This window comes from Neoarius graeffei, chromosome 14 (genome assembly GCF_027579695.1).
Source record: "Neoarius graeffei isolate fNeoGra1 chromosome 14, fNeoGra1.pri, whole genome shotgun sequence".
Classification (NCBI taxonomy): Eukaryota; Metazoa; Chordata; class Actinopteri; order Siluriformes; family Ariidae; genus Neoarius; species Neoarius graeffei.
This window is the reverse complement of record NC_083582.1, coordinates 80,783,190-80,807,310: the sequence shown is the minus strand read 5'-3', so window position 1 is coordinate 80,807,310 and position 24,121 is coordinate 80,783,190. Positions and strand designations below refer to the sequence as shown.

The window sequence follows — 24,121 nt, the reverse complement described above, 5'->3', positions numbered from 1 at the left end:
GCAACACGCTTCAGAAACGTTGGGACAGGGGCGTGTTTACCCCTGTGTTGCATCACCTCTACTTTTAACAACACTAAACGTTTGGGAACTGAGGAGACCAACTGCTGTAGTTTTGAAAGAGAAATGTTGTCCCATTCTCACCTGATATACAGTTTCAGTTGCTCCACATTTCAGGGTCTCCTTTGTCGTATTTTGTGCTTCATAATGTGCCAAATGTTTTAAAGGAGACAGGTCTGGACTGCAGCAGGCCAGTTTAGCACCCAGCCTCTTTTACTATGGAGCCATGCAGATGAAATTTTTAATGAAAAATTTACCTTGGGTAGTTTATCTTTTAATGAAATTCCAGCTAACGTTATTCTTTATTCTTAAACACCTATGAGTAAACGTGAATAAAGCGGGTTCTTGATATTTGTTAGTGGTTAGATGTTGTTTAGTGGCAGTCGGAGTGTTGTTTGAGCTGCAGTAGTCCTGTTTGTGTGCTGGATGCTCGGTTGTAATTTCTGTGGTATGTTGTCCCCCCCCCCCACCCCCCCCCCCACCCCCACTGAGGTATGAGAGGAAGTCTGCTGGGACATGCTGCACACAGCCACGCTGCTCCGACGTGACAGCCCTCCCAGATTTCTCCTCTTTTCCTTGCATTCCCTCCTCGCATTCCTTCCCCCCTCCTTCAATCGTTTTTTCACTTCACCCAAGTTCTGACACCAACAGCTACGGGCAACGGGGAGAGATAAGTTATGGCGTACACAGCCATTTGTTTTCCTGACTAATCCCTGCCTGTGCAGAGCTCTTAACTCTCCTCGTCCACCTGTGCACGCATTTCAGTAGACACTCCAGATTTTAGAGACGTGTTCCAATTCAGTAACCAGCTGTCCCTCCTGGTCTAGGGGACTTGAAATTAGGGAGAAGGTGTGATCATTTTTAGGGAAACAGCAGCTCTAGGTTTGATTCATCATCAGTTCTGAAACTCTTGGTTCAGGTATTCTGTCTGTCACGCACGCGCGTATACCTTTACAGCCTCTAGACACGCTATAATCTACTCTTGCCATTTTATTTTGTTACCTTCCCTTTCTTTTCTCTTGCTCTGTCTTACCTGGTGTGTGTGTGTGTGTGTGTGTGTTTTAGATGCCGTGTGAATACAGAGTTAATAAGTTTTTGGCTCTGCTGACAGAAGAGGGCGCGTAAGTCCTGCTGAGTTCACTCTTCTCTGATCTGCAGTTAAATGTGAATCTGTTCAGTGTGAGATTATTTTCAGGTTTATTTTCCACACTCTTCCTGTTTCCTCTGTAGGTTGGGCTCTGATAAACATGTGACTTTATAAAGCTCCGCCGCAGGAACACGGCCACACACTCTCAGGTCGTCACGGTGAGAAATGACTCCATGTTTCCCAACTACATTTGTGCGTTAATCACCTTTGAGTTTGTTTGTTTGTTTGTTTTGTTTATTTTTTAAAAATGATGACTGTTGGCCGTTTTAATAATTCTCATTTTGTTCTTTCTGTTGTGTCTTAACACACTGCATCTTCATTTTGTACCCATGAATATACTGTACACGGAAAGTGAAACCACACTGAAGCAGCATATCGCGCTGGAAAGGAAGCAGGGTTCCCACTGGCGCTCGCCATCGAAGAACAAAATCCGTCAGTGATGAAGAGAAAATCACTAGCAGTCGTCACAGTGACGAATGTCTGTCATCATGATCAAAAATCATTCTTTTCTAGAAATCCCTCCACAAATCCCTCCGTTTGCTGAAATTCAGCCACAGTGAAGAGACGGTGGGAAGCCGGAGTGTGAACAACGAGCACGTGCTTGTGACCAATAAAAATCCATTACACAGAATGACCAAATGAGCGCCAAGCTTTTGACCAATCGCAGAGCGTCTTAATTGGCCTGGTGTGGTGATGTCATTATCTCTGTGTGAACCAAACAATGGTGCAGTCTGAGCTGAGGAAGTTTTTTGGGTGGGGCTTCTTCAAGCACTGGAGATGATTTTAAGGGCTGAAACAGCCATGGGGGGGGCAGAAATCCTACCGCCCCCGAGCACATCGGGTAGTGTCAGTAATACAGGGGTCAGTTTAAAACACTGAGGGCCCCTACCGCCCCCGAGCACATCGGGTAGTGTCAGTAATACAGGGGTCAGTTTAAAACACTGAGGGCCCCTACTGCCCCCGAGCACATCGGATAGTGTCAGTAATACAGGGGTCAGTTTAAAACACTGAGGGCCCCTACCGCCCCCGAGCACATCGGATAGTGTCAGTAATACAGGGGTCAGTTTAAAACACTGAGGGCCCCTACCGCCCCCGAGCACATCGGATAGTGTCAGTAATACAGGGGTCGGTTTAAAACACTGAGGGCCCCTACCGCCCCCGAGCACATCGGGTAGTGTCAGTAATACAGGGGTCAGTTTAAAACACTGAGGGCCCCTACCGCCCCCGAGCACATCGGGTAGTGTCAGTAATACAGGGGTCAGTTTAAAACACTGAGGGCCCCTACCGCCCCCGAGCACATCGGATAGTGTCAGTAATACAGGGGTCAGTTTAAAACACTGAGGGCCCCTACCGCCCCCGAGCACATCGGATAGTGTCAGTAATACAGGGGTCGGTTTAAAACACTGAGGGCCCCTACCGCCCCCGAGCACATCGGGTAGTGTCAGTAATACAGGGGTCAGTTTAAAACACTGAGGGCCCCTACCGCCCCCGAGCACATCGGATAGTGTCAGTAATACAGGGGTCGGTTTAAAACACTGAGGGCCCCTACCGCCCCCGAGCACATCGGGTAGTGTCAGTAATACAGGGGTCAGTTTAAAACACTGAGGGCCCCTACCGCCCCCGAGCACATCGGATAGTGTCAGTAATACAGGGGTCAGTTTAAAACACTGAGGGCCCCTACCGCCCCCGAGCACATCGGGTAGTGTCAGTAATACAGGGGTCAGTTTAAAACACTGAGGGCCCCTACCGCCCCCGAGCACATCGGATAGTGTCAGTAATACAGGGGTCGGTTTAAAACACTGAGGGCCCCTACCGCCCCTGAGCACATCGGATAGTGTCAGTAATACAGGGGTCAGTTTAAAACACTGAGGGCCCCTACCGCCCCCAAGCACATCGGATAGTGTCAGTAATACAGGGGTCAGTTTAAAACACTGAGGGCCCCTACCGCCCCCGAGCACATCGGATAGTGTCAGTAATACAGGGGTCAGTTTAAAACACTGAGGGCCCCTACCGCCCCCGAGCACATCGGATAGTGTCAGTAATACAGGGGTCGGGGGGGGAACCCCAACTCAATGCCAAAGTGAAAATGCCATCTGCCGGCAAGCGACTGAAGGGAGCTATGTTTCGGGGTAATAGCTCCTGGTGTTTTTGCCCTCAAAAAAAAAGTAAGAGATGAATAGAAAACAACTGACTTGGACGTCCTCGGTGACTTTGAATGTTGTAATATAATAATGTAGGTTAGAATGTGTCTTTGTGGTCCTTGAGGACAGAGATGTGAGTGAGAAATGATATATTTATGAAACTGATGATTAATTTTAGTGGTGACATTTAAGTCAGTGGACACGCGCCTCAGTTTCCTGCGACATTCTGGGTGCTGACGATGATAACTTAATAATCAAGAGAGTGAAACTGAAGTGAATGACAAAATTTCCTCAGGAGATGACTTATCCCCCCCCCCGTGAAACCCCATTCCAAATTTTTCTCAGTTGAATTGGTTGTCATGGAAAAAATAAAAATCACAGAAATCCCAAAATGGCAAAAGGCACAACTCCTCTAGGCACTTAACATAACGGTCAGGTTTCGTGAAAAAATTCCTGATTAGTTTTTGAGTTATGCTCCGGAAACTAAAATGTTTACAGGTGGATGGACAGAGCGACAGCTGTATCCCTCCGCATTATATACCGGGGGGATACGAGGAGCAGTGCAAAAATCACTAATAAAGACGTCATCATCTTTGTATGTGTGTGGGTGATAATATTACCCTGTGAAGTTAGATATAACCTCCCCAAACTATTGATGTCAGTCTCCCTTAAAAAAAAAATAAAAATACAAGCCCCAGGAAAACTGGGCGTTTCAGTCGCTGGAACAGAAACGGCCCTGGGCTCACGAATGTATGATGAAAATCGTGGCATCGTTCTGTATTCGGTCTGTAAATCGATGGGAAATTCAGATTCCTTCACTGTTGGTTGTTCCAAGGCTTTTCTTGACTCTGTTCAATTGTAAATCCAGTGTTGTGTTGAAGTAAAGGCTAAAGGGCCTAATAGCTCTTCCCTGCTAAAATAACCTTCAGGAAGCTCCAACTAAAGAGGGTTATTTTAGCTTGATGGTGCACAGGGGCTCAAAGTCAACTCTTTCTTCTCAGAGTCTGGAGTGGAGCCCAAATTTTATATGGCATGGAGAGACCTCGCTGTATCTGTACAAATATCTGACCGTTTGGTTGGTATAAACCTGTATCAAGTCACTTTGATAAGTCAGTAACTAAGAAAAAGTGAAGAATACTTATTCGACTTTATTTTTCAAGGAAAAACTGGAGAATGTTTTTCAGAACCGGGGGAACCCTGAGTATGTGCCCCCTTGATAAACGTCCATTCATTTCCCCCTAGTTTAAGGGCTTTGAGACAATCCAGGATACTGTGTGGTTTTTTTTTTTTTAATTTATTTTTATTTATTTATTTATTTTTCCTGCAGAAAACCACACAAAGGATTTTCAGTCATGTCGTATATTTTCGTTTCTTTAAATGTGAATCAAATCCAGAGTCTTACAGCTTCAAACAGAAGTTGTTGATGATGTTTAATGAATCAAATGTTGTATAAATTGTTGGAAAATTGCTGTGGTGTAGGAAGAATAAATAAAACACACATTCAGGATGTGCTATTCAGCACTGTATAGTTGATTTATTTTCCCCAAACTGCACACCCTTAGTGTTTTAGTCCTTACTTAAAACCCCAAAGGTTTTCCCATATCAGTAAAAATATTATTCATCAAAAACTGCATTCAAATCTGATGAGGTTCAGCCAAATCCAACGTAATCACATTTATAAAGTTAGCTATTAATTATTAAAATATAATTATATTCATACCATTGTTGAGTTCTCAGATCTGATTGGTCAGACGGTGTTGATTTTCATTTTCTATAGAAACAACTCCCACAGAAACGTCTGTAACAGACCGATGACATTTAAACAGTGTGTGTGATCATCGATACAGTGAAGTTTGTGTCAGGAGTGAACATGTTTAGTGTTTTATGGAAGGAGTCTCCAGTGTCAGGAGTAAACCTGTAGCTTTAAGTTTGTGGTTTCTCTGTAACATGGCAAGCTTATTGATCTAAAGAGAGAAAAAAAAGAGGTTGTCGATGGAGTATCTGTTTACAGAAGCTGTAACTTAAGTGAGAACAGGAACTTGTCTGTGGATAAAAATTATGACGTGTCGTTCTTTTTAACAAGTAAAACCTCGTAACTTAATACTGTAAAATGACATCAGTGAAGAGTCTGTATAATGCAGCATGATGTGTAGAATTAGCTTAATAAATATTAGGCCTATTATGTTTTGTTATAATCTTACTGTCGGTAATAGCAGGAGATGAAGGAGGAGACACGGGGTCGATCGATCGATGGCACCGTCTATCTCGAAAGACAATGGTGTCCGCTTCAAGGAGGGCAAATTTAGTGTTGGCATTTTTTCATGTGGCTAATTAGCCCAATTCCAGCACGACACGGACAGTTGCAGTTAGGACAGACAAAGTCCTGGTTTGCTATTTCATCAGCAGCTGATCTGGGCCTGTTTGTGTCTTCTATATCACTTTTCTTGGTAGTGTTCTGCACGAGCCTCCTCGTTCTTTCTCTTCCCCTTGAGCACTGTCATTCGCCAAAAAGCTCGATCAGCAGCAACATCCTGCCACTCAAAGGGCTCAGTACACACATTATGATCTTTTTTTTTTTTTTTTACAAACATCTTCAGGTCCGAGTTCGAGCCCCGGGGCCGGCGAGGGCCTTTCTGTGTGGAGTTTGCATGTTCTCCCCGTGTCCGCGTGGGTTTCCTCCGGGTGCTCCGGTTTCCCCCACAGTCCAAAGACATGCAGGTTAGGTTAACTGGTGACTCTAAATTGAGCGTAGGTGTGAATGTGAGTGTGAATGGTTGTCTGTGTCTATGTGTCAGCCCTGTGATGACCTGGCGACTTGTCCAGGGTGAACCCCGCCTTTCGCCCGTAGTCAGCTGGGATAGGATCCAGCTCGCCTGCGACCCTGTAGGACAGGATAAAGCAGCTACAGAGAATGAGATGAGATGAGATCTTTGAACCTGAGCTTAGGCCTTCCCACTGGCCTTTTCAGCAAGTTCTCCATAGAGAAATGCCTTTGGAATCCTCTCATCTTTCATTCTACTAACATGTCCTAGCCAGCGAAGGCATCGCTGGAGGAGCATGGAATAAATGCTGGTGAGCTTTGCATGGTTCAAGATCTCAATATCAGTCCAGTGTATACCAACAATATGCCTCAAACAGCGCATAAAGAAAGTGTTATGTCTATTAGCTTTCACTAACGTACAACAAAGTACTCAGGACATACGTTTCAAACACTCTGATCTTGGTATTTTGGGTCAGTTTAGAATTTTTCCATACTCTCTCTTGAAGTCTGCCCATAGTAGTAGCAGCTTTACCTATTCTGATATCTAGCTCAGTATCAAGAGACAGAGCATCAGTTACAGTGGAACCTAGATTGGTAAACTTGAGCACAGTCTCAAGGGTCTGGTCATCAATAGTAATCATGGGAGGTTCTTCACAACCCTGTGCCAGAACTTGAGTTTTTTTTTCCAAGCTGATGGCGAGTCCAAACTCTTTACATGCAACAGAAAATTTGTTGATGAGAATCTGAAGTTCTGCCTCACTGTGGGCAACCAGTGCTGCATCATCAGCAAACAACATTTCACCAATCATGATTTTCTGAACCTTACGCTTGGACTGGAGTCTTGAGAGATCAAAGAGATTACCATCAGTGTGCAAGAATATTCCTTCTTCATCCAATGGAAAAGCAAACTTCAGAAGCATTGAAAAGAAAATTCCAAACAAAGTTGGTGCCAGAACACACCCTTGCTTCACACCACTCTTGATCTCAAAAGGACTGGAGGTATCCCCAATGAATTCAGTAACACACTTCATACCAACATGAAATGATTTGATAACTGCAAGCAACTTAGGTGGACAACCAATCTTTTTAAGAAGTTTAAACAAACCATCCCTACTCACAAGATCAAATGCCTTGGTGAGGTCAGTGAAAGCAAGATATAAAGGTTTCTGCTGTTCCCTGCACTTTTCCTGCAGCTGTCTGCAGGAGAATACCATGTCTATAGCAGACCTTTCTGCTCTGAAGCCACACTGGGATTCAGGATACACACATTCTGCTATGGACTGAAGTCTTTTCAGGCATATCTTTGTAAAGGCTTTTCCAATAATACTGAGAAGTGAAATGTCACAATATTTATTACAGTCACTGCATTCACCTTTGTTCTTGGAGAGAGTGACAATCTTTGCATTCTTCATATCTTGGGGACTGTATCCTTCCCTCCAACATTTGCTCAGGAGATGATGTAACTTCTCCAACAGCATAGGCTTGCCACATTTCAGGATCTCAGCTGGAATACAATCTTAACCTGTGGCTTTATTGTTTGCCAAACTATCAATAGCATCAGTCAGTTCTTCAAGAGATGGCCCAGTATCCAGGTCTGTCATGATTGGCAAATCTTCAAGCACTTCCAGTGTTGCATCGGAGACCACGTTCTCTCTCGAGTACAATTCTAGATAGTGTTCAACCCATCTTTCCATCTGCTTTTTTGACGATCTTTGATAAGTTTGCCATCCAAGTCCTTGAGAGGAGCTAGAGTTTTCAGTTGGTCCAGTGGCTTTCTTGATGCCATCATACAAGGCTCGAGCATTGCCTGTTTCAGAAGCCTTTTCAATGTCATCACAAAGCTTCAACCAGTGTTGGTTAGAACATCATCTAGCTGCTTTCTGTACTACACTTCTTGCCTCACGCAGATGTTGAAGGTTCTTCTGCAAGGGATTAGCTTTGTGTTTGAGGTAAGCATCGTGTTTCTCTTCTAAGAGAGCATTGAGGTCTTCCAATGATGCCTCAAACCAGTCTTCATTCTGGTGTTTCTTGCAACCAAATATGGCAGTTACTGTGGTGTGTATGTGTGGTTGTCTTTAACGTGTTCCAGTTCTCTTCAGTCGAGTCACTCATTTGCAAAGAACCAAACTTTGTTTCAACTCGGTCAAGAAATTCAGCAACTTTGTTAGGATTTTGGCACTGAGAAGTGTTGATCACCTTTCCTGCTGTCTTTGATTGGTGTATTTTCTTTGGGGTGATTTTCAATTTGCTGCAAACAAGTGCATGATCTGTATTGCAGTCTGCAGTGTGATATGATCTAGTGTTTTGCACATCACATAAGTCAGATCTTCGAGATAAGACTAAATCTAGTTGATGCCAGTGTCCAGACCTAGGGTGCCTCCAAGAAACCTTGTACACTGGTCGAGATTGAAAGAATGTGTTTGTGACACACAAACTGTGCTGCAAACGTGGCTCAAGTAATTGCTGCCCATTTTCATTCATATTACCAATGCCAAAGTGCCCAAGACAAGTAGGCCAAGTGTCATAATCATTACCAACCCTAGCACTGAAGTCACTTAGCACATACAACTTTTCATTGCTAGAAATTCCAGCGAACACAGCATGCAATTCATCATAGAACTGATCTTTCAAGGACTGCTCAGATGACCGGGTGGGAGCATAAACATTCACAATGGTGATGGGACTATTAGAGGTATCAAGGACTAGGATAGAGATACGGTCATTTCTGGTGGGGTTCTGTATTCTATTCAACAAGGAGTTCCTAATGGCAAATCCTGTGCCATGTTGTCTAGGTTCATCCTTACTTTTTCCATTCCAGGATAAATTTTAGTTCTCTTCACGTGCCGAGTCTGAAGGTCCTGGGCTCAAGCCCAGCGGCCAACGAGGGCCTTTCTGTGTGGAGTTTGCATGTTCTCCCCGTGTCCGCGTGGGTTTCCTCCGGGTGCTCCGGTTTCCCCCACAGTCCAAAGACATGCAGGTTAGGTTAACTGGTGACTCTAAATTGAGCGTAGGTGTGAATGTGAGTGTGAATGGTTGTCTGTGTCTATGTGTCAGCCCTGTGATGACCTGGCAACTTGTCCAGGGTGTACCCCGCCTTTCGCCCGTAGTCAGCTGGGATAGGCTCCAGCTTGCCCGCAACCCTGTAGGACAGGATAAGTGGCTACAGGTAACGGATGGATGGATGGAGTCTTGATCTGAGAGATGTGCTTCTTGACGACCAGCATTATCGGTGTTCTCTCAAATTTGAGAGTTCCTCATCAGTGACTGCTGTCTTTCTGACATCAACTTGTGTGAGGTCATCAGTGATACCAGGGCACATGGTCCTCACATTCCATGTGGCCAGTCTGAAAGTGAATTTCTTTTTGTCTGGTGCATGTCTTATGGTCCACTTATTAGGTGAAACCTTTAGTCCCAAGCACCCACTGTGGCAGGCAGACCATGGTGGGTCAGCACCTTATTGACCAGGGGCTGCCCAGCTAGGATAGGCGGTAGCCTGACCAGTGAGGTAAGAGTACCTTTCTCATCATCAGAGATGACCCGTGGCGCCCATCTTTTACGCCAATCAAACTTGGACTTAAAACCTGTAACTGCTATCTCCCGTGTTGTGCCCTCATGTTTGCACATGAGGCTAGAGTGTCCTCGCCAGGGCAGAAATAAGGAGGACTGAGTTGCCCATGCTGTAATCCCCCTCTCTCGGCATCCCAAGTGCGATCCGAAGGAAAGGCAAGAGCCAACACGTCCGACACTTGTTCAGCTGCTGAAGCTGCCAGACAGGTATCCATGAATAACCAAACTGCCTATCGGGGCTTCTCTCTAGTGTCTGAATTTGGGGTAACACCTCCCCTAGACCAACTGCCAAATGGCTGAGCTATCCTTCTCCATAACAGGATTCTATTTAACCCATAGATGGGATCCTGACAGGTGCTACCATTCTGGGTCAGAATGGACCTGGGAGTGATGTTGACTAAGGGGTAACTTCACGTTCCCCAAAACTCCAGAACTCCCAAACTGGAGCCTCACCACTGGTTGCAGTTCGTTGTACCTGGGTCTGACACGGGATGACACAGGGTCACTGGTGGGGGGGAAAAAAACCAGGGTTTTATTAACCCAAAACTGAGAAACAGTGGGAGGACAGCATATGGAAAACAAGGTCCAAACACCAGGAACAAAAGCAAAGCAAATACAGGTAGCGTTCTGGAGCAAAGAGGGGAGAAAAAAAAAATAGAAGCACTGGGGCTCAGGAGCAAGCGTCCTGCATTGGGAGCAGAATGACCTGTCTGCAGGTGTGCACATGAGCGCCCCCTGGCGCCCCATTGTCTGTAAACTCATGTACAAGCAATCTGCATGTGCAGTCATTTTTCTTTTGTCTTTGAACATGATGATTTTCATAGCATAATACATATTGCGATAAATATCATCGTCAGAAAACATCGTGATATATAATTTTTAGGTCATATTGCCCAGCCTTATATGATGAAGGAAATGTTAATATGGGCTTTATTAGAATTCTAACATTGTAACACAAAGTAGGGACGCAGCAATACTTCTACTGGTATTGTTTATCAGTCTGACTGCAAACTTTGTGAAAATATCAAAAAGAGGAACTGTTGCATCTTCCAACGATACGGGTAACCTGATAAAACCTCTTAAACAGTAAGACGAGGACAGCTGACCTGAGCGCGTGGATCTGTATTACTGAGCACGTTTATTAAATGTTAGTTCATGGTGCTATGAAATGTAGAAAGTGAGCAGTTTCATTCAGCGAGCACTGAGCACTGAGACAGGCGTACTTCCTCAGGTTGGTCGTCATCGCACTGTCTGTTTCAAATACTGTTTAAACGAGACAATGTTTTAAATAGGGCTGTTGAAGTTTACGTGATAATGCATTTAACGCAAAATCCTTTTAACGCCACAAATTTTTTTTTGATGTGTGATTAACGTGTATGTTCTGTGCCCCTCCCCCATGTGTGATGTAGCGAGGAGCTGGTTGGTGCAAGTCATGATAAAGTGCACTTATGGACAGAATCGGCTTATATTGTTGCATCCTGACTGTTTACATAAAATGTGTGTTTTGTCTGCTTTTGATGGTCCAGAGGGGAGAAAAGACGATGTGTTACGGTTCTGGTGTGCGTGTGTGCGTGCGTGCGTGCGCGTGTGTGTGTGCGCGTGCGTGCGTGTGTGCGTGCGTGCGTGTGTGTGTGTGTGTGTGCGTGCTAGACCTGGAGTGAGAGCGTTTTATTCTGAGAAATGTGTGAGTTCTGTAAAAGTGTTTATAAATGCAGTTTTTGCTCCTGAATGTTCTGTAGATTTACCAGTGAGTTCCTGCATTTTACTGGAAAACGTCTTTATGAGCCGTGTGGCTTAACAAATAAATATATTTATTTGGGGTTTGTGTTTTTATTTTCTTTATTTAAACACAGCCGCTCCTGTTGTCCAGAGTCCACATCACAGTGTGTGTTAGTTTAGTTTATTGCAGAGTTTGAGGCTGGACGTTAAGGACAGAATGAGAGGGAAATATTGCACTGTTTTATTCACACTGAATTGTGTTAAACCCTCAAAATTATAAAGTTAATGCTGCTTTATTTTTTAAATGCAGCGAGGGAATAAAATACCCACAAAAACGTTTGCCGTGACCAGCCTCATCCTTCCTGACCTGCCCACATACATTTGCATAAAGCAAGCAGATACTGTATGTCCATGCCCACTCCCCAACAACCTGAAAATATCCCTTTAAGATGCATTTAGAACAGATAAAAATGTGATTAATTTGCAATTAATTGCAAGTTCACTATGGACAGTAATGCGATTAATCATGATTAAGTATTTTAATTGATTGACGGCCCTCTTTTTAAACATTAAACCAGCATGAACAGAGCTAAAGAACCTGGTCCCTGATGTCACGGATTGATTAACATGCTTAGCAATCAGGTTAATCATTTTGGTATTTGTGTTGGTATCGAGTACCAAAAATTGTGGAGAAAAATGGTCAGGCTGTGTCCATCCCTGCAGTGAAGGCTGTGTATAGTTTATGAGGACTGTGTGAAAGAAGGAATACGAGTAAAATATCCAAGTCTAACCACTTGTTCTTTTCAGGTGTGTCGCGTCGTGTCGTGTCGTGTGCTGCTGTGGAACTGACGCCGTCACTCTGTCCTGCCCAACACAAGTTGTACTGGTTAGCGATTCCACCGAGTGCTGCTCACGGACGCTGGTGTGTATGTACACGCTGCAGTGATCAGAGCTACGGCGGTAAAAACTGCTCACGCTCCCATTGAAACTAGATCTGCGCGTGCCTTTCAACAAGATATGTTTATAAGTTGATTGTGTGTGTGTGTGTGTGTGTGTGTGTGTGTGTGTGTGCTTACACTAGGCATTAAACATTCCTGTTCCTGTTTGATCTAAAGTGATGCCTTAGTCTTAATATTGTTCACTTGAGGTTGATTTGAAGTTTAGTTTTGTAAAAAAAAAAACTAATAATAATTAAAGCAAAACTCACATTCTCCATTTCAGTGAAGGACATCTTTAATTTTTTCTAGTTTTTGCTCCGTGATGAACTGTCAGCTCGTGAGATGAAACGATCTTATCGTTCCTACATGATATTACACTGCCATGATATCCAGTGATGTTCATTGTCCAGCTTGGTGATATTCGAACTAGACCTGCCAAATGTTTTGCCACAATTTTTTTTTTTTTGTGTGTGTGTGTTGGCTTGGCGCATTCCTGCTCTACCCTGCGAGCAGCAGCATCAGTATAAATGTCTGCCATGTGGACATCAGGATCATATTGAACTGTTCTGTTATTTTATTTTTTTAACTATTTACTTCACATAAACCTGAAATGGTAGAAATGTAGTCGTTTCTTTGTAGGTTCTGGACGATTAAATCATTTATCATGATGTTTTAAAATGGAAGCTCTTGAGCAGGGAATAATGAATATCTTGCAAGCCTAAGACATGAGTTTTTCTCAGGCGGCGCACAAGTATGACGAATGCAAAGCTCTGACCGACTGATCTTCTCTTTAAATCTTTACAGGTTTAACATTGCTCGGTGGGATGTTAGGGGTTTTTATAACTAAACCCTGAGTTGATACTTTTCCAGAGTTTTCTTTTTCTTTTTATAGCTGATGTTTGTTTAGATATGTTCTCTAAATGTTGGATTTTTCCAGGAAGTGGTGTTTTATACTGAGGTCACGTCACACTTGAATCACACACACGGGGTCAACTCTGTTCAACAAATTTTGTGACTTCTAACAGTAACCAGTTTTTATTAGAGATTTTGGTGGTTTCATGGCAGAGGGGTGGAGGAATACTTACTCTCTTATAATATTTTGTCTTTATACACACACACACACACAGAGTATATATATAATGTGTGTGTGTGTGTGTATATATATATATATATCTCACATCTCATCTCATTATCTGTAGCTGCTTTATCCTGTTCTACAGGGTCGCAGGCGAGCTGGAGCCTATCCCAGCTGACTACGGGTGAAAGGCGGGGTTCACCCTGGACAAGTCGCCAGGTCATCACAGGGCTGACACATAGACATAGACAACCATTCACACTCACATTCACACCTACGCTCAATTTAGAGTCACCAGTTAACCTAACCTGCATGTCTTTGGACTGTGGGGGAAACCGGAGCACCCGGAGGAAACCCACGCGGACACGGGGAGAACATGCAAACTCCACACAGAAAGGCCCTCGCCGGCCCCGGGGCTCGAACCCAGACCTTCTTGCTGTGAGGCGACAGCGCTAACCACTACACCACCGTGCTGTGTGTGTGTAAAGAATTTTGCAAATTATACTGAGATTTTTTTTCCCCTTTCACTTCAATATTTTAGACTACTTTTGTTTAGATTGATGATCTAATCCCAGTTGAATCCGGTTCACTTCCACATCAAGTTATAGAAAAATGGGATGGGGGGGAATACTTATGCACACCAACACAGTGAACATTTTGTGAAAATTAGCAGTGTCCTATTGATGACACAAAAGAATAAGATCCAAAACAAATTCATAAACTAAGACACACAAGACTGTGATTAGGACGGCGACACCCATCACTGTCTGAGTTAGTGCCACTGTTTCACTGTCACTTCGGGCTCTCTGTCATCTTTGCCTTTTATGGAGGTGTGTGTGTGTGAGAGAGAGAGTGTGTGTGTGTGTGAGAGAGAGAGTGTGTGTGTGTGAGAGAGAGAGAGAGAGAGTGTGTGAGAGAGAGAGAGTGTGAGACCTAAATGTTAGATATCTGTCTCTTTCAGTGAAGAATGAAATTTAATTTCCAGCCAAAATGTTTATTGAATGAATTTGCTGCATCACTGCCCAGGTGTGATATTTGACGTAAATGATTTTGACTGTACTGAGAGAATTATTTTTATTGTATTTTCATTTTAACATGGGATAAACATATTAAATAAATGGTTTAAATCTTGCAGGAAATGTGCACTATGTACAAAGTATTGTTTGATTTCTTGTTCTGCGTTATATGTAATGAGATCCAGAATGGTTTGTGGTTAAAACTATGCTTTCCAACACAACATAAGGTGTCCTTGAGTTGTGTTCAGGAATTCCCATAATGTTTAAAGTTTCTCTCTCTCTGTCTGATGCCACAGCTTCCCAGGCCACGAGCTGACATCAGCACTAAGCACTGAAATGACAGATTAGATGCAGGCTGAGACGGTAGCCACGAGGAAGATCGTTACCTTTTATTAGAGCTGCGTGGGAAACTGGAAACAGTTTGGGCCTCCGTTGTCTTCACCACTAAATGAGCAAATAAGTTAAACTAGGTGTAATGTAAGGTCATGTATATAATATAACTTGATTACTCTTTAGTTTTAGAGTTTAGTATGTCTAACTTTATAAACAAAAGAAGTAATGCGAGTATAGCACTTTATCCATAAAGTAGGAGGAAAAAACAGAACTTGGAAGCAAAAGCATGAGACAGTAAGTTGTTCTTCAAATATATAATCTTAGTTCAGTCATACAGATATATACATTGTATAATAAATAATATTTATAAAAACATAACATTTCCAGACGATAAAATAAAAAAAAGAGAAAGGGAATTAATAACTTTGTACAAAACTTTGGATATATAGCGGGTTGGGAGGAGTCGAAAGGGAGTGCTGGAGTGACCAGTGATGCTGGGCAGAGCTCCTTGTGGGAAGGAGGAGACGATGTGGATGTTAAGCAGACGATTCGGTCTCAAGGAGACGCAGTAAACGTCTACCTTCTGCTTCTGGAGTTAAACTTGATGAATGGGATGTGTGTAGGACTGTTGGAACATGTATGGAACCTTGCGCCTGTGTGTTTGTCTGTGAAGGCCCTTGTCCCTCCCCCTCAATGTCCGCCATCTCACACATACTCTGGTCAGAACACCCGGAACACTTTGCCTTTTAATGCCCAAACAGCAGCTATACAACAGCTTGAGGGTTAATGTGTAAAGTCTCCTGATCCCAATTTATCCCTGCCCATTCCAGGATTTAAAGACGTTAGAGAAGATTAGATGGTTCATTTTTATGCATATATACGCACTGGCCACTTTATTAGGAACACCCATACATCCCCCTGCAGTTCTGTAATCAGCCGATCCCTCGCCAGCAGCTCGATGCATCAAATCCCACAGATACAAATCAGGAGCTTCAGTTAATGTTCACAATGTTCAAACATCAGAACGGGAAACATTGTGATCTCACAGTGTGACTTTCTCTCACTGTGGTCTGGGTGTTGGTTTGATCCAGATGGACTGGTTTGAGTATTTCAGAAGCTGCTGATCTCCTGGGGTTTTCACACACAACAGTCTCTAGAGTTTACACAGAATGGTGCAGAAAACAAAAAACACTGAGTGAGTGAGCGACAGTTCTGTGGGTGGAAACAAACGCCTTGTTGATAAGAGAGGGTCAGAGGGAAATGGACAGATTGGCTCGAGCTTTTTTTTCTGCCAGGAAGGATATAGTAACTCATATAATCACTCTTTACAACCGTGGTGAGCAGAAAAGCATCTCAGCATGAAACAGCAGAAGAACACATTGGGTTCCACTCCTGCAGCCAAGAACAGGGATCTTAGAACCAACAACACGTTCCTATTAAAGTGGCCAGGAAGTGTATAATAATTTTTCCTGTCAATCATTCTGTTCCTCAGTGTATTCACAAGTACAAATTTAACTCTCAAACTCTGGATGCACATGAAACTTGAGTGTAGATAGATTTATAGATTGAGGTTTCTTTTTTGTTCCTATAATTCTGGACATGTCCCGTCTGTAATGTCTGTGTATTTATTTTTCTGTATGTGTGTCTCAGTGTGTGAGATCAGTAACCAGTGATTATTTACTTAAAGGAATACTCCAGCATTTTTAATCCTGACCTAATCTCCACTCATCACCTCTTCACTCTCTGGATGATCATCATACACAACGTCAAATTTCTGAGAAATGAATTGAAAACCTGTGCACTTCAGTCTCCCTTCTCATGGATGAATGTTTTAAAACGTGATTTAAACAATTCAGATTTAAACTTTCATCAGTTAGAAGAGAAGTGGGAAGTGGGCCGAGAAAAATGTTCAGAGGAGAGGAAGCTGGTCTTGACGCCCCCCCCCACTGGAACAATACCAAAGAAAAATGTGGTTGTTTTGTGGTTTGTGCTCAATCAGGACCATATGGGAACCTTTTTCCCGTAACCATAAATTATTCGCGTTAATGTTAAATAGATGATCATATACATTAAGAGCTTTTATTTCCAAATCACAAAAGTGGTTATTGTTACATTAACAACTGCCCTTCGACTTGTAAAACAGTCTCTTGTTCAGTGTTGCAGGTCATTTTGCGTTATTAAAGACCTTTACACACCCGATGCCAGGGACGGATCCAGCCCGAGAATCTGACAGATGCACATTTGCAGAAATATTTTCACTAATTTTACCAGATCGCTATGGATTTTCACGGGGTGTACAGCAGGCTGAGCCCTTTCCGAAGAGGGCAGCCAGGGCCTACTGCGGCTCGGCCCGCTATTCGCCCCGAACCTGCCGCGTGAGTGCGGCTCACCAAAAACTTTAATGAGAGTCCTGGCTCCAGCTGCGCGTGCACACAGATTTAAAAATTCATAACTTGGCCACTGGAAGTTGTCGCCCTGCCAAACTTTACAGGCACCTCCCTCTCCCCAAGACCTTTTGAAACAGCCCAGGCACGGCCTGCTACAACTGCAGCTTGGCCCGTTATTCATGGCGAATTTTGACCTCTTTCTGAAGCATTTTATTGGTTTGACCCAGATTCTTTGTCTCAGGTCATGCTATACAAAGCATCATGAGAATAAGGGAATGAGGTTGGGTAAGCATTACCACAGGTGGTCAGATCTCAAACCCTTGGTCTGTTGGTTGAGCGTGGCTATAGCCCATTTAGCCAGCTAGCGGTCAAGTAAACAAATGCCTCATGACTGATGCCAAGTGGTGCACGTGCATCGTTCTGGATCCGTCCCTGGGATATGACACAAAATTGCTATGTGAAAAATTTGTGCATGAAAATTTTGCAAATGGAATTTAATGTGAATTATTTCTTCATTCATTCATCCATCCATCCATTATCTGTAGCCGCTTTATCCTGTTCTACAGGGTCGCAGGCGAGCTGGATCCTATCCCAGCTGACTACGGGCGAAAGGCGGGGTTCACCCTGGACAAGTCGCCAGGTCATCACAGGGCTGACACATAGACACAGACAACCATTCACACTCACATTCACACCTACGCTCAATTTAGAGTCACCAGTTAACCTAACCTGCATGTCTTTGGACTGTGGGGGAAACCGGAGCACCCGGAGGAAACCCACGCGGACACGGGGAGAACATGCAAACTCCACACAGAAAGGCCCTCGCCGGCCACGGGGCTCGAACCCGGACCTTCTTGCTGTGAGGCGACAGCGCTAACCACTACACCACCGTGCTGCCCCTTATTTATTTATTATTTTCAAATTTGCCTTCTATTTTGTTCTCATTCGCATCTTAACTGTCAGTAGTGTTGTGAGTGAACGATGGAGTTATCTAGTAGAGATGAAGACAATAATTATAGATGTGCTCTCAAGGAGAGTTTTCTGGAAACTCTTTGGGGCAGAGATGAATGACGAGAGTTTCATAATCTCACTCAGGAGTTGAAGCTGAGAGAAGGGTCATTGGGCAACAAGAACAAAATCAACGCTGACGGGTGAAATACAGCCGCTCAGCTCCCGTGTGAGAGAGGGTGTGTGAGTGACACCGGCGCCTCGCAGAGGCCGTTTTGCCGGCTGTCCCCCACGTCACCACATGACTTCCCTTCGGCGCAGTGTGATTGGTTGATGTATTTATTCGTAGTGCAAAAGGTCAGAAAAATCGACCTCGTTATGGAGGAAAATAAATTGCTTTTTTTGCTGCATAGTATTCGCGTTGTGTGAAAGAACTCATGATGAACAGTGGCTGGGAAAAATATATTGATGTCTGAATTCATTGCATGGAACAAATGTCTCTGGTGTGTAAAGGCCTTTAGTTGTGTATTTTAACATTTTTATTGAGAAAATTCAACAACTGCCCTTCAACTTCTGTTATCAGTAAACTTGATGGTAAAATTTGTAACGGGAATTCAGTGTAACAGTTTTAATTTTGCATTGCTGCATCAGTCATGAATTTTCCACAACAGCTGCCCGTCGACTTCAAATAAGGTTTTTTTGTTGTTGTTTTTTTTGCAATTGAAAACGAGTATAACGGTTTTAATTTCACATGATTTAGTTCCAGATTTTAAACTGTTTCTCGACAGAATCCATTGACTGTCCATACACTTTTATTGTAGGTGAGCTTTTTTTTTTATAAAATGTGGAAATGAAATGGGTGTAACTTCTGATTTTTGCATTATTTAGTCATGTATTTTAAAATTTGATTGGCAGAAATTAACAACTGCCCTTAGACTTGGGATGTAAAAGAGTTTTTTTTTTTTTTAAATGTGTAAAAGGAATTCAGTGTAACAGTTGTAATTTATCATTATTTAGTCATCTACTTGGGGAAGCCATGGCCTAATAGTTAGAGAAGCAGCTTTGGGACCAAAAGGTTGCTGGTTTGATTCCCTAGACCAGCAGGACTGGTTGAAGTGCCCTTGAGCAAGGCACCAAGCCCCCAACTGCTCCAGCAAGAGTGATGGTGTACCTTGTGTCTGATTAGCCAAAGAAAAACTGATGTGATTAGTTCGGGCGATGCCCGGCCAAAACGAAATAAAACTAGTCATCTACGAGGGTACTTCAAAACGTTCTCAGCCTCACCTGGAAACAAGGGGCATAACTCCCATTTTGGGGAATAAGCCTTCTATCACTGTCCACAAAAACTCAAATGAAAGAAGCAATTAAAGAACAACGGTGAGGAATGCTTGGAGCTGGCGTGCTGTTGCTCCAGGACAATGCGCCCATCCACACAGCACAGGGGGCAGAAGCAACCAAATCTGGCTTTGAACTGTTGCCCCATGCACCTTCCTCACCTGACCTGACATTGTCTGACTTCTCTCCGTTTCCCAAACTGAAACCCCACTCATGTGGTTGACATTTTCAGAGTGATGATGAAGTCATCCATGCTGTTGAGGAGGATCTGGAGACTCGAGATGTGAGCTTCCTCCTCGAAGGGATCAACATCGGTGGACTGAGTGCGTTGAAGTTAGAGGAGACCATGTTGAAAAATAACACAAGAACAATCTTTCTCCTGTGATGTTTTCTGGGTGAGGCCGAGAACTTTTTGAAGTACCCTTGTATTTTAAAACATTTATTTGATGAACCTTTCCTGACAGAATTCAGTGACTGTCCATAGAGTTCCATTTTAGATTTGTAAAAGGAATCCAGTGTACGGGTTTTTTTGTGTGTGTGTGTCATGCATTTTAAATATTGACCTGAATTCAACAACTACCTGAAGACGACTTCCATTATTTGCAAATTTTAGGTATTTTCTGTGTATCGAGAAATATGTTGAGATTCATGTGTGTGAATTACACATATGCTCGAGACGCAGAAGACAGATGGGCATTACATTTCTGGAGTACTCCTTTAAGTGGTGCACCCATGCAGGATCAGGGAAGGCGTTGGGGAAAGCATGAGGATTACGTCAATATCAGTAGTCTATTCGGGCTTAAAGACCCCAGCCTTTAGTTACGCTTCAGGCTCAAAATGATCAGTAGTTAAGTACATGTACTCCCTCCTTCACCCCCTTCCTTCTCTCAGCAGCCCCCTCCGGCTCGGTTCTTGTCTGTACAGTGAGAGAGTGTCTCGGGCAGATACGGTTTCAGCCACCAGGCCTTCAGGAGAGATGATCAGAGAGCTAGAATGACAGGTAGAGTGATACCAGAAGACATTGAGGGTTCAGGTAATAATGTGTTACACTCTTTTCACACACCACAGCTGAAATAAATAAAAAGAAAAAGGAATGCATCAGGAATGATAGTGGTAATCACATGGTAACTAATTCTCCCAGAAACTGTTAAGGGATATTGAAAGTTCAGGTACTGAAGTGCCATGATGCACGGTGTGTGTTCTGAGTTCAGTACAATTTTGTGTGTGTGTGTGTGTGTACACGCATAGGCTACTCAGTCCTATTTCTTTCAGTCTTTCGTTCTTCCCTTGCCACCCCTGCACTTTTTGCGCTCCTCATTTGCACGTGTGCACGTCGTAGACTCGTACACACTCCTGGCAGCTGACGTAGCAGCACCAGTGGAAGATACAGTGGCACTTCTCTTTGCGCTTTTCAGTCCGCGTGTTGTGGCCACGGCCGCAGCAGAGGAGATCACAGCCCTCGATGCCGTGAGACGACACGTTGCAGGCGCGGTCGCGTGTGCCGAATGAGCCTGTCTCTGGGTTCGGCTCGCAGAAGTTGGGCGAGCCTTCATAGTAGACCAGGTCTCTCTCAGTGGGATGCTTGAAGAAAGCATACTTGGCTCGCAGTGTCTCCACCCAACCCCGGGACTCTCTGTGTTTTTCCACCACCATCTCGGACGCACTGTCATATTTGTCTTTCAGATAGTCGCCCAGCAAGCGGAAGTCGGGCTGCGCCCACCAGCATGTCTTCACCTCGCAGCTCCCTGACAAGCCATGGCACTTACAGCGCAGGTGCATGTTCTCCAGGATGGTCTTGAGGAGAAAAAAGATACATGAGAGCCTGGATATAGTAGAACTTACAGAGGGACTTGTATGGAAGATAGTGCACATAAGTGGATTTAAAAATGTGTGTACTTTTTGATATGAAGTTTTTAAATTATTATTATTATTTGGTAACTTGTTTCATGGATGTTCCACAACATTAAATGTAACTATAAACATGCAAAAAAGTACAGTGGTTCATTCTTAAATAAATTTTAAAAAATAGAGTCATTGGCATATTGTTGCTGTACAAAGGGAATAAAAGACTTTGGGACACGCTGTTATAGGAAAATAATCAACTTCCAGGTGGTTAATAGTAACTTTTACTACATCAGATCAGCCCATTGTTGATCATCTTATTTTTCTGGATTTTTTTTTTTTTTTTTGCCTGCTCATGATACCTTGGGATCAGCAAGATACAACATTGAAGGTCTGGAAAATTAAAAAGTAAATCTGAAATAAGTCAAGGTAGAGACACAAAAAGCCTGGGTCATTTTTGACATTTCACTCTCATCATGTTTGGGGGGGAGGACACGTTCAGTGGCCAATGGTATGTAATTCATTTTTATTAATATAACATTTACAGTCACTGATTAATCAAGCTAGCTGACCAGCTAATGTTAGTGTTGAAGTTGAACTCAAAGACTCTGTAACTATGACTTGGAAAAATGGGTCATGGGATCATCTGAAAAGCACATGAAGGCATCAACAGCCAAGTTTTCCCTGCTCATGAAAAGCTAGAAATTGGGTAATGAGGTACCTGGGTTACGTTAGTAGAGAAACCTTTGATTTTGTCCTGAGAAGGTATTAATGCTTGCCATGTTGCAGCAAATCTTAGACCCCAATGCCATAAAGTACTAAGTGGGTCATCCCTTCTTCAAAATTCAAAATGGGGCACATGATGTTCATTATTGTCTTCATATGCTGACTAAATATACAGTGGTGCTTGAAAGTTTGTGAACCCTTTAGAATTTTCTATATTTCTGCATAAATATGACCTAAAACATCATCAGATTTTCACACAAGTCCTAAAAGTAGATAAAGAGAACCCAGTTAAACAAATGAGACAAAAATATTATACTTGGTCATTTATTTATTGAGGAAAATGATCCAATATTACATATCTGTGAGTGGCAAAAGTATGTGAACCTTTGCTTTCAGTATCTGGTGCGACCCCCTTGTGCAGCAATAACTGCAACTAAACGTTTCTGATAACTATTGATCAGTCCTGCACACCAACTTGAGAGGCCTTCAGTTGCTTAGAAGTTACCCTGGGGTCCTTTGTGACCTCGCTGACTATTACACGCCTTGCTCTTGGAGTGATCTTTGTTGGTCGACCACTCCTGGGGAGGGTAACAATGGTCTTGAATTTCCTCCATTTGTACACAATCTGTCTGACTGTGGATTGGTGGAGTCCAAACTCTTTAGAGATGGTTTTGTAACCTTTTCCAGCCTGATGAGCATCAACAATGCTTTTTCTGAGGTCCTCAGAAATCTCCTTTGTTCGTGCCATGATACACTTCCACAAACATGAGTTGTGAAGATCAGACTTTGATAGATCCCTGTTCTTTAAATAAAACAGGGTGCCCACTCACACCTGATTGTCGTCCCATTGATTGAAAACACCTGACGCTAATTTCACCTTCAAATTAACTGCTAATCCTAGAGGTTCACATACTTTTGCCACTGACAGATATGTAATATTGGATCATTTTCCTCAATAAATAAATGACCAAGTATAATATTTTTGTCTCATTTTTTTAACTGGGTTCTCTTTATCTACTTTTAGGACTTGTGTGAAAATCTGATGATGTTTTAGCTCATATTTATGCAGAAATACAGAAAATTCTAAAGGGTTCACAAACTTTCAAACACCACTGTAGCTTGTAGTGGTGAAAGTCTGGGTTTGTGCAGGGGAAGATGCCCCTACAGTGGCTTCCTGTAATACTCCTGGTCAAGTGCTTAGTGTCAGACCTTGACTACAGGGGTTATGCAGCTGCTGAGCTCAGACGCAGACAGTCGCAGTGCTTAGCTAATTCTCATAATCAAATCAAATCAAGTTTATTTGTATCGCGCTTTTAACAATAAACATTGTCGCAAAGCAGCTTTACAGAATTTGAACGACTTAAAACATGAGCTAATTTTATCCCTAATCTATCCCCAATGAGCAAGACGGTGGCAAGGAAAAACTCCCAAGGAAAGACTCATAAGACGTCTTGCTCGTGCCAGCACGGCAGTGGCACTCTGCCTTTGTTTTGGTTTGTTTGCTTTAATTCCCTGGCTATATTTAGCTGCAGAATTCCCCAGCTGTGGCGGAAGGCAGGTGTTTGTGGGCCCTCCGGGGCCCAGCCGAGGCCTCTGACATCATGTCCTGAACTCGTCAGGCCTGCAGCACCTCCCGTGGCCCACTCGGGAACAATAGTGTGTGAGAAGCAGGTGGGGTGGCCTGGGGTCCTGACAGGGCTGCCTGTCTCGCTGCCTGCCCCTGTGGTCTCTAGCAGCTCCTGTCGAGCGCAGATCAAAGGGCCGCTGTGTTGTGGTGTGGTCTTGCCAATTGCCCCTCAGCAGCCTCAGCGCTAATCGACTCCAGCAGCGAGTTGACGGGCGAAAATCCCGAGCCCTGCCGCTTTCTTTCTCTCCTCCCTCCCACCGCCCTCAAACCACTAACTGCGTTTACACCTCTGTCATGGAATTCAGCAGGGATGCAAGACATGCGAGGTATGAAAGGATCAGGGAGGTAATTACCCAGTAATTTCACATATAAATGCTTCTTTTGGGGCTAAAAGGCGCTCCGAGTAGAGATCAGGCAATTCTTGACAGTTGATCTGTCATGCATTTAACACCTTGAGCTGTGGCCGAGTCCCACCCATGAACCATATAAGAAGAGCTTTGTT

The 24,121-nt window shown here is 43.5% G+C and overlaps 2 protein-coding genes across 2 annotated transcripts in view; one reads left to right on the top strand and one right to left on the bottom strand.

Moving 5' to 3' along the window:
• The window catches only part of nsfb (N-ethylmaleimide-sensitive factor b), a 68,791-nt gene extending 55,046 nt beyond the window's left edge, over positions 1–13,745 (top strand). The window contains exons 20-22 of the mRNA XM_060940351.1: positions 1,123–1,178; positions 1,288–1,362; positions 12,200–13,745. Coding sequence (XP_060796334.1) covers positions 1,123–1,178; positions 1,288–1,318 — 87 coding nt within the window. The 3' untranslated portion in view covers positions 1,319–1,362; positions 12,200–13,745. The remainder of the gene's footprint in view (positions 1–1,122; positions 1,179–1,287; positions 1,363–12,199) is intronic.
• A 5,315-nt stretch (positions 13,746–19,060) lies between these two features.
• The window catches only part of wnt3 (wingless-type MMTV integration site family, member 3), a 50,367-nt gene continuing 45,306 nt past the window's right edge, over positions 19,061–24,121 (bottom strand). Inside the window, exon 4 of the mRNA XM_060940350.1 lies at positions 19,061–21,218. Coding sequence (XP_060796333.1) covers positions 20,739–21,218 — 480 coding nt within the window. The 3' untranslated portion in view covers positions 19,061–20,738. The remainder of the gene's footprint in view (positions 21,219–24,121) is intronic.